We start from the raw sequence: 10232 nt of genomic DNA, 5'->3' as shown, positions 1-10232 counted from the left end.
TAGTCAATAAACCTCATATAAAAAAAATCATAAGCAATGTATCTCAAAATATTATAACAACTGTCAAGTATATCAGAATATAAACATCCCAGACTGAACAAATGGTGTGTGCACTGCAATCTTCTTGAGCTCCTCTTTTGAAAACTGGGTACCTGAAACCAAAACTGAAACTGTAAGCACGAATCTGCATCGGACCGAAGTCCGGAACTAACCAGGGCCTTGCCCTCTGCATCGGACCGAAATCCGGAAACTGCATCAAACCGAAGTCCGGAACTAACCAGGGCCTTGCCCTCTGCATCGGACCGAAGTCCGAAACTAACTGACCATAACATAGCATAAACGTATCAACTAGCATGAACACATACACTGCATACTGCATCGGACCGGAGTCCGGAACACATAACACAAAACATGCTTGAATCACAAAGACATCAAACACTCTAACTACTGCATCGGACCGAGGTTCAGAACTAATTGAACATAACATAACATAATCATAGCATATAATATGAACACATATACTGCATACTGCATCGGACCATAGTCCGGAACACATAACTCATACCATGTCTGTATCACAAAGACATCAAGCGTACTGAACTACTGCATCAGACAGTAGTCGGGAACTACTGCTAACTAAACGGGTCGGTATTGTGGCCGTAGACCCGTTTCTACTGGAAGGAAACTCACCTCACACTGCTGAAGTCCCGTAGACTCAATCCCACAATGCTGAAGTCCCGCAGACTCGACCCCAACTGCTAGATGACAGATTCCCGATCTGTCAACATCAAAATAACACCCAAGTAATAATTGGGTTCCGACTCATAACCATAAGTCCATAATTGGGTAAAAGACTACTTTACCCCTGTCTTAGCTTGACACAATCCCAAGGCCCAATCCAAAGGCCCAAAATCCAAATACGGCTCAAAGCCCAACCTTTGGCCCAATTTTCCAAGTTGGGCCCAAACCTCTACAAGGACTTCCCTTAATGCCCAATTGTTCAGTCCAGTCCAGCATGTCTCACTCTAAAGGCCCAATATCATACAATCATCTAGGCCCATCTATGGCCTAATTTTCCAAATTTGGCTCAATCCTTCATACGGGTCTTACTCTAAAGCCCAACTAATTATTGTAGTCCATTTGATTATTCTTGGATGACCCATTAGTAAACCAATTACCAAAACCCAATCGAAAGGCCCAACTCAAGGCCCAAGTGAAACTAGGGTTTCACATAAAATGACGATTAGGGTTAAATGTTTCTTACTTAACCCATTAAAAACTTAATTCATTAAGTCCTTTACTCTACTAGATAAATGATATGGAGAAATTGGACTTAATACACAATCCAATCTCAATGGCCCAAAAGTGGTCCAATACGTCCAAGGCCCAAATACTCACAATTTAGGGTTTTCCACCTAAACATGGCCCGATAGGCCCAAAACTAATCTCTAAGCCCATTAGGGTTTGCTAGTGGAGCACCACCCACCACCACCTCGGGTAATGGTGGTCAAAGGCGGCACACGGTGGCAGCCACCACCTCACCATGGTGGTTTGGTTCATTTTCATTATTCCAAATTCAAATTACATTTTTACAAGGCTAAATCTCAATTAACCACACACACAACCACCCAAGTGGTGGCCGACGGTGGCAGAAGCGGCGGCAGCCACCACCTTGAGGTGGTGGCGGTGGGTTTTCCGTCCAAAATCGCTCAAATAAGTCTCACAACACAACAACCACAAGAAAACTCAACTACACACCCATATAGTCACCGCCAAGACGGCAGGCGTCGCCAGAAAAACGCAAACGTCAACCCAAGGGCTGCCGACGGCAGCGAAGGTGGAGGCAAGGCACATGCGCGCAACTCTGACGGGGAAAACAACAGCAGCGGTGTCACGATTCTCCTCTCAGCCTCTTCGGGTTGGTGGATGATGACTGGAACGGTGGGAGAAGAACTAAGCGACGGCGGCGGCAGCAAGGCGAACGCCCGATAGCTACAAACGGAGAAGAACGGAGAAGAACGACGAGCTGGTACAGCAACACGGAGAGTCACCACGCCCAGCGTTATTCCGATCGTTCACAGCCCGCACAAGCCAATCACAGCTTAAAAGTCTGGTCCCAGTGGTCCTTGTTGCTCGCAGCGTCGCCGACAGTGGATGACAACCTGGTCGGATCGGACGAGAACGAGGAGAAGGGAGATGGCAGCTAGGGAGTCACAAGGTGACGGCGGCTACTTCACTCATGGCGGCTGGAACCTTTAGGTTTAGGGTTTGACATGGTGAGGGTGGCGGGTTATATTCCCGACCACTTTCAATCTTTCGCCTAATTACAACTCTGGTCCCTCCCCTTGGGATCTTTTCCTATCTAATCCAATATTTACAATTTAAACCCTGGATATTAGAATCCATTACAACTTAGGTATGAAAATTACCAAACAACCCCCTATCTTCCATAATCTCTTCAAATGAAGTCACATAATTTACCATTTACTCCCTGCCTTCCTAAATACTTACAAAACTAATCTGGAATTTACACTTTTAACCCTTAACATCTAAAATTCTTCGCAAATCAGTCCGGGACTTACATTTATTAATTTATTTAAATAAACAGGACGTTACAGTGAAATTATGGATGACATTGGGTAAAATTATTTTGAAATTAGTATATAAAGATAAAACAAAGTACGTTGGTATGTTATACAAAAAATATCAATGAAGGTATGTAACTACAAAATGGAATTTAAAGACGAAAAAATAAAACTTAAAAATATGAAGAGATGTGATAAAAAAAACGTGTGAAAAAACTCTAATCACATTTGACCAATTTGTTAGTGAGAAGATCATAAATGGACCATCTGATAATGATCAACGAATTATTTCCTATATGACAAAAGGTGAATTTTGTGATTAATGGATTTGAAATGTTTTAAGTAATGCTAAAATAAACATGTATATAGAAGTGTACATGAACATGTCATTTTCATGCAAACAACATGTTTTATGGTATTAATCATTTGATACACGAACATTGGTTGTTTTGTAGAAATTAATCTTATGCTTATGACTAACCAACATGTAATCTCCTTCATTTCTGGCCATACCAAAACTATTAATTTCGTTTATAGATCCTTCAACAAATAGGGCTTCAAACGAACTAATAAGATTTTTTTTATTGTTGCTTGAATTTTAGTGCCATGTAAGTAAAAGAAATTGGTTAAGTTTAAAATTTTATAAATTGAAATCAACATAATAAAAAGAAAAAATTATACATACTCGTCAAATAAAATCATTTTCAAGTTGTTGAATATGTTAGGGTTGTTTTTGTAAGTTTGTTTCCAAAGCAAGAGTACCTGAACACGAATGTTCCAGGTTTCCTTGGATGCAACGACGTCAGTAACCTTATTAAAGACGATCTCATCGCAATTTTTTGTGTCATGGGTGTAAAATGAAAGAGAAAACAGTTAGAATTAGAAAAAACTTTTATATGAAATAAAAGTGATGTATACAATGTATTTATCTATAAAGATGTATAATTTATAAAGAGGTATGAAAGTTATTATAGATGTCAACAAAATTGTTTCTATACTTAATTTTAAATGACACATAAATAGATTATATATTATTTCCTATTAAATCAACCTAAAAGTGTAATAAGATCATACCAAAATATTAATCATACCAAAACTAACTGGATTCTTATGACATAATAATTAAAATAAATCATAATCATCTCTAATATATAAAAATAACATTTTCGTAATTAGTGTCAATTCAAAAGGTAGTTAATTTATGTTTTGTTAAATGTATGTAATATTTTTTTCTGTTTATTTGAAAAGTTCCAGAAAAAATAGTTAAACAATTTCATGTAATTTGTGACAAAGAAAATCGAAATATATAAATACATATATTTGATATAGAAACAAAAAAAATAATCGAAAAAAATATAGAAAGCGAAAGAAGGTACTAACCTTCTAGTGCACAACAACGAATGTTTGAAGCGGAGAATGATGATGTAAGTTATCAACAATGAGAATGATGTTGTTGGATAAGTTTTGAAAAACAAACAACGATTGAGAATAAGTGTGAGTCATGGATTCAATGATGAATTATATATGTATCTGATAATTTGAATATGATTTTTTGGTATTAATGGTTTCCTAATAAAAATGAGTTTTATATTAATGGTTTACTAATATAAACGGATTTATATTAATGGTTGATATTAATGTCTTAATTGAAATGGTTTGTTATTAATATGTTTTTAAAGTTGACCATGTTAAAACCTTTATAACCGGAAATTCAATATTTAAAATATGATAAAATTTTATTGGAATTAAATACATTTCATTTCAACAGATCTAAGTTAATTTTTTGACAATTGGAAAGCATTTATTGGAATTAAATACTTTCAATTTGGGAAAGATGATTTCAACAATTTGATCTGATTGAGTAAAACATAGGATTGAAATACAATCAATGACCCAAATTGTTTAAAATGATGTCATAAGATTTCTTTTTTAATGATATTTAAAGATAAGAGGTTTAAATGATAAATACATTTAGACAAGTATGAATAATTTAGAGCAAAAAAGTACTTAGACATCTAAGTTACAAACATCAATATTAGTAAAAAAAAAAGTTTACACCAAGTTATTGGAATATTATATATGTTAAGTGGTAAATAAATATGACCATATTTCTTAATATTTTAGTTTGTAGCTTGGTCTAGATCAACTAAACCTAAGACCAGACCAAGATTACTTATATTTGGAGGGTGTTTGGTCACTGACGGAATCAAAATTTTTTGTAAGGGGTAGCTTAGAGGTGTTTGTTTTTTTTTAAGCCAAAATGTTTGCAGTTTGTGGACCACATCTGCAAGCCTCTGCGGCAGAAGAGGTGGACCAAATGTCTGCAATCTGCAATAAGAAAACTGTTTGTTTTTAACGTCTATAGTTGTTGAAATAAATTGATTTTTCAAACTTAATTTCATATCATAAACATTAAAAATGCATTTTCAAAAAAAAAAAAAAAAAAAAAAAAAAACTTGCACGGTGGGCCATGTTTTTTTTGTTTAGGTTAAAATGGGGTCAGAAGACCTTTGAAGATAGTGGTCCATGTCTGCGTCAGGAAGACCTCGTGCAGACGTTTTTTTGATCTGCACACTTCCAAAAAACAAACATTCTGCGAGGGCATATGTCTGCCCGGCGCAGACAAAAATGGTTGTGCAGATCTTCAAAAAAAAAACAAACAACCCCTAGATCAACTAAACATAAGTTATTCTTTTCCTGCACTACAACTCAAAACATCATTCAAAAAATCATCACCCATCTTCATTGCAGAAAAACATCTTCCAATGGTTGCGGTTGGGGTTTTTTCCTCCACCACTTTCTTCACTATTACCAACATCCAATGTTCTATTAAAAAAATCAAATTAAACCCTACAAAAATAATAAAAGATTTAAATTCACAATTGTAATACAAGTGAACAATTAATTGGCTAATTAGGTTTCAATTTGAACAAATAAATTAAACTAAATTATAAAACATTAAAGTTGAAAAATTAATATTATTTGTTTCATGATTTCCGTGAATGAACAAGACAGCAAGTGAAGAAGGGTACAGCAAGTAAGCGCCGATCAGATCATCAGAGCATCAGACGAACCAAAAAAAATGTGCATTTCTTTTTTCCCTTATATGAATATCAATTACTACAATTACAAGAAACAAGCATATGCCCTCTTTACATTTGTTTAATGGGCTACTGTTTCATTCTTTAATGGGTTCACTGTTGGACTTTTATTGTGAATGTAATTGGATTTTGGATCTTAAACTAGGAGCTATCATATTTACTCACAGTTGTATTATGTATATAAAAAAAAATACTATTTCTGTGAATTAATTGAGTGTTACCTCCTACCAACTAATTCTTTCCGTCATTGAGTTTAGCTAAGTTTAAAAAAGAAGTTTTTTTTTATTATTACCGGTTCCACATGAGTATAAGTTAAAATAAATGTTTAGATAGATTAATTTTTAAAAATAGTTTATAACGGTGTGAAACTGAAGATAAGTCATTTTTGATAAGTTATTAACCTCTAACTTATCAAAACTACTTATACTTATAGCTGTCCAACATATCTAAGAAACCTTTTTTTTTAGTCATTTTGTCAAACACTAAAAAAGGTTTATCAATTTATAGCGTATTGACACCGGATAAACTAATCCAAACAATTTTTTAAAAACTTCTTTCTAATACTGTTATAAACTAATAAGTTAAAAAGTGATAAACACTTTTAATAAAGCTTAGCCAAACACCCTCTTGGTTTGGTTCTAGGTTTTATAGTTTTTTATTATATTCTTGTTCGGTTGTGACAAAAACGTTATTGACTAGAACACTTATCAAACTCCTATTTCCTTTAGAAAAGTTTTTTTTTTCATATTCATAACGGAAGCGATTTGAGTTTTATACTTACAGATTCTTAAAATTGAAAAAACGTAAGTTTATATTTGGCTCATAGTGGTGTATTTAAAAAATTGACTTAAATGACCAACCTAGGCAACAAGAAGGCATATTAAATGTTAAATGTTAATCATCTCAATCATTATTATTGACTTATGTTAAATTATCTGATAAAAATTAAACAATATTGTCATAACGACATAATTATGACACCATAAGAATGATACAAACATCAACAATTGAAAGATGACCAAAAGTAACCAAGATTGGTCATATTTCAAAAACACACACAGAAGCAGAAGCAGAAGCTCATCTGTATCTGTATGTTCATAACTTCAAATTTTGTATATATTTTTTTTGTTAAATATACATTGATGTGATAAACTTCAAACTTCCCATATGAATAATTTCTTTACCTGTCATTTGATCAAAACATAAAAATCAATTTGAATATATATTTTTACATATAAAAAAAAAAAAAAAGAACAGAAGCTTACTTGCTCAAGTGTCAAAAACATTATAACATTCCACGATCCTAGCCGACCAAAATTTGGGAGGAATCCCTTATAGAATGCCAGGGCTCCCTGAATAATAATTAATCAATCGTTCAATCAGATATCAAAATAATAATATAAATATTATAAAAGAATCAAGTAGTAAAAAAAAACTTATGAACTAATAATTATCAAATAATGATACCTCAACGTTTAAGGTTTTAACCATACAATCAAGAGTGCTTTTGTAGATTGAATCTCCCATCATTCTAGATTTCACCTGTAACAATAATAAGATGCATATCAATTTCAAGTTAAAAAACTTTTTTATGTTTTTGAAAAGAAAGCCAATTAATGAGAGTTTACTTTACCACATCAACAGGTGAACCAATCAAAACAGCAAAAAACCCTGCACCTAAACCGGCTAATAGATGGGTGAATATATTGTCTGTGAACCCTGGAATTTTCAAAACAGTCTACAGCATGATAGAACCAATCGAGTAAATGTTATAATTAATAAATAAAATAATAATTATTATTGTTATTTTGTAAGATAAATCAGACCTGTTTGACTTGATCATAGCTAGCAAGTTCTGCAGCATTAATAATGGCATTCCTGGCAATATTTGGGCCCAAACCAGTCCAAAGTGCAACTACTCCTTCCTGTTTATGGTGTATTATAATTAAAGGAAAAAAGAAAATGGTGATCTGAGATGTAAGGAGATTTAAGGAACTGACTTCTTTGATTATTGTGTAGTAGGCATTTAGGGCACCAGTGTAGCGACGGGGTGCGCCAGCTGGCAGTTTACCTTCAGCTTGTAATCGGACTTTCACCAGATCAGTTGGATTAGCCAATGTGATTGCTATAGCACCTGTTTCATGAATAATGGAGATACGAAATCAATCAATCCAATTAACCTGAAGACAAAGTATAGAGGAAGAAGACATTGTAATTTGCAAATCATTCACCTGTAATCAAAGCAGCAACTATCTTCTGAAACAAGGAAACTTCTCCAAGAAGATTACCACCAGCACAAAAAGCCTTAACCTGTATAACGAAAAGCTCAGATGTAATACAGAAGCCGGTGTTTTGAACCATACTGGATCAGTCCTCATAGATGAAGCAGCTTATATGCCGAGTTTCCATGAATCACCAAATAACCTAAATACTTGAAACTTACAGGCACATACAGACTGATCCTTAAGCCTCCATATATAAATTGGCGATGTAATCCAGGTATAATACCTTTCCAAAGTGCAAGTAAACCTTCTTCCCTGGCTATAGTAGCAACTGTACCTAAAAGACCCTTGTACTTAGCTCCACCACCACCACTTTCTTCTCCTGATACTGATCTCTTCTGGAGTTGAAGTCGAACTTTAGCAGTGTCTAGAGGGATTGTACATAACTGCATAAAACCAACAACACCCATAATTGTAACTCATCTTCAAAAAAAAACGATGATACTTATTTTCCTATTACATTTATCAAGCAGCAGCATCATAAACACATAGACATACATATCATCCAGGGAAATTGATACACATTCAAAAATTACGCTGCTCCTTGCAGAATTACCGAAATTTAAACCCTAACACTGCAAGTTCCGAGAGTGGATTTCCTAAATCTAGTAGTAACAAAATAATTTATATTGCAATGTGATTAAAATTATGAAAGTGAGGATGTATGTGGTTGTGTAGATGGAAAAAAGTAAGGTAATGAGGATAAACCTCTGCAAAACAAGCAGCGAATGCGCTGCAGATGAAGGTTTCGGCAAAGGAGATCTCAGTGCGATGGCTGAGATCCGCCATAAATGGAAAGATGAAATTGAACGCTGATGAGTGTATTGATCGATTGACAAGTGAATCTCCCTTCTTTCATTTATTGTGGCGTGAAATAGGAGCGGTGGTGGTTGTCGACGTTCAGGAACTGTAGAAGTGTACTTCAATTCAAGTACCAAGTATTTTAATTGCGCTGTATTTGTAGGTCATTGATACTTGTTCTGCTTCTCCATTTTTACTGGGGATATTGAATTTGTGATTTCTCGTTTTTGCTTTTTTTGGGAGAATTTTATAATGCAGATAGTCTCGTGTCAATATCCCGATCCACAATGCGAGGAGACGATGGATCTCACGCTTCTGATTTGCTACTTTTCGTATGCATCAAAATATATATATTAATAAAGGTCCACTAAAAAGGAAAATTATGGCTAAAAAGAGTATAATTGTATCATTTGTTTGCTTTTTTTAAGTAATAAAATAATAAATCTTAGATAATATAAAAATAGTATGATTTGTAAAAATAAATTTCAAAAAAAATGTTTTGATTACTTATTTATTTAATCAAGTTTTGATTTATTTTTCGAACACTTTTATTAAATAATGCAAAAATGAATGTTTGGTTTGTTTTTGGGTGTTTTTTTGTGGATTATGTTGTTTTTGTATTGTTGAATCTCAGATTTTTCGGGTCTCTATGAAGGTCTTCAACCCGACGATGCAAATAAGATTTGAAACTTCGTACCTGAAATACAACACAACTAATCAGGAGTTCTTCGAGAACGGATCCCGGGAGAACCATTTGATGGTTAAATTAGTCAATGAGCGTAATTTGAGTTCGATTAATATTAGAGAGAGAGAGAGAGAGTGAGCGTTAACTTACCTTGAGGTGTATGTTTGTGAGATGTATATATAGTGTAAAGTCTTTACCTTTGGGAATAAGGTATAAATTTTGATACTTTTGTCTTGGGATGAGGTGTATATTTGACAACTATTCATTAGGATAGACCACAAAGCTCGACCTTTTGTCTTGTGAAGGAGCACCCTGAAAGGTTGAGGCCAAACCTCTTTGACTGAAGCCAAACCTCTTTAGTCGAGGTCGAACCTGATTGGGCGACTGAAAGGTTGAGGCCGAACCTCTTTGGTTGATGCGGAACCTCTTTGGTCGAGGCCGAACCTGATTAGTTGAACCATATTTGGCCAAAAAACGTATGCATGAACTCGGAAAAAGGTCTGGTAAAGTGTGACATCCCCAAAATCACGGCCAGAAAAGACCGGTTTAATTTATGCTTTTAAAATGATTTCAGAGTAATCAATTGATTAAAAGAGTTGCGAAATTTGGTCGCAAAACAAAATATGATAAAAATAAGATTTACCAAAGCATTTCTTAAAGAAAATGTATTTTTCATTATATTACAATACTCGGGATGCCATGTTCCGATAAACAGACCAAAAACATAAACATTTCAATACAGACCTTACAACTGTTATTTACAACAACAGGTCTATAA

General features: G+C 34.3%; 1 protein-coding gene and 1 long non-coding RNA gene across 2 annotated transcripts; both read right to left on the bottom strand.

Moving 5' to 3' along the window:
* On the bottom strand, nt 1-2254 carry LOC145076926 (uncharacterized). Its single transcript, XR_013692868.1, has 2 exons — nt 691-2254; nt 1-152 (listed from the first exon to the last, which is right to left on the bottom strand). It is a non-coding gene; the product is annotated as an uncharacterized LOC145076926 (long non-coding RNA).
* Nucleotides 2255-6571: 4317 nt separating this feature from the next.
* Nucleotides 6572-9070, bottom strand: LOC145074724 (mitochondrial uncoupling protein 2-like). The gene is made up of 9 exons (XM_079021058.1): nt 8677-9070; nt 8130-8354; nt 7918-7996; nt 7687-7820; nt 7513-7611; nt 7320-7424; nt 7154-7228; nt 6952-7038; nt 6572-6870 (listed from the first exon to the last, which is right to left on the bottom strand). Exons 1-9 carry the CDS (start codon nt 8755-8757, stop codon nt 6841-6843), a joined length of 915 nt encoding a protein of 304 aa, XP_078877184.1. The 5' UTR covers nt 8758-9070; the 3' UTR covers nt 6572-6840.
* Between the last annotated feature and the right edge of the window lie 1162 nt (nt 9071-10232).

The sequence above is a fragment of the Lactuca serriola genome, chromosome 9, assembly GCF_051521515.1.
Source record: "Lactuca serriola cultivar US96UC23 chromosome 9, Lser_US96UC23_V15, whole genome shotgun sequence".
In the NCBI taxonomy this organism is placed as follows: domain Eukaryota; kingdom Viridiplantae; phylum Streptophyta; class Magnoliopsida; order Asterales; family Asteraceae; genus Lactuca; species Lactuca serriola.
This window is presented reverse-complemented; position numbering and strand designations above follow the sequence as displayed.

What these genes read in the sequence shown, in the direction of transcription:
- LOC145074724 (XM_079021058.1), bottom strand. Translation starts at nt 8,757, where the DNA reads ATGGCGGATCTCAGCCATCGCACTGAGATCTCCTTTGCCGAAACCTTC. An exon ending in GCTATGATCAAGTCAAACAG is followed by an intron (nt 7,425 to 7,512) that starts GTCTGATTTATC and finishes ATCATGCTGTAG; the next exon opens with ACTGTTTTGAAAATTCCAGG. An exon ending in TTGGTTCACCTGTTGATGTG is followed by an intron (nt 7,229 to 7,319) that starts GTAAAGTAAACT and finishes TTATTGTTACAG; the next exon opens with GTGAAATCTAGAATGATGGG.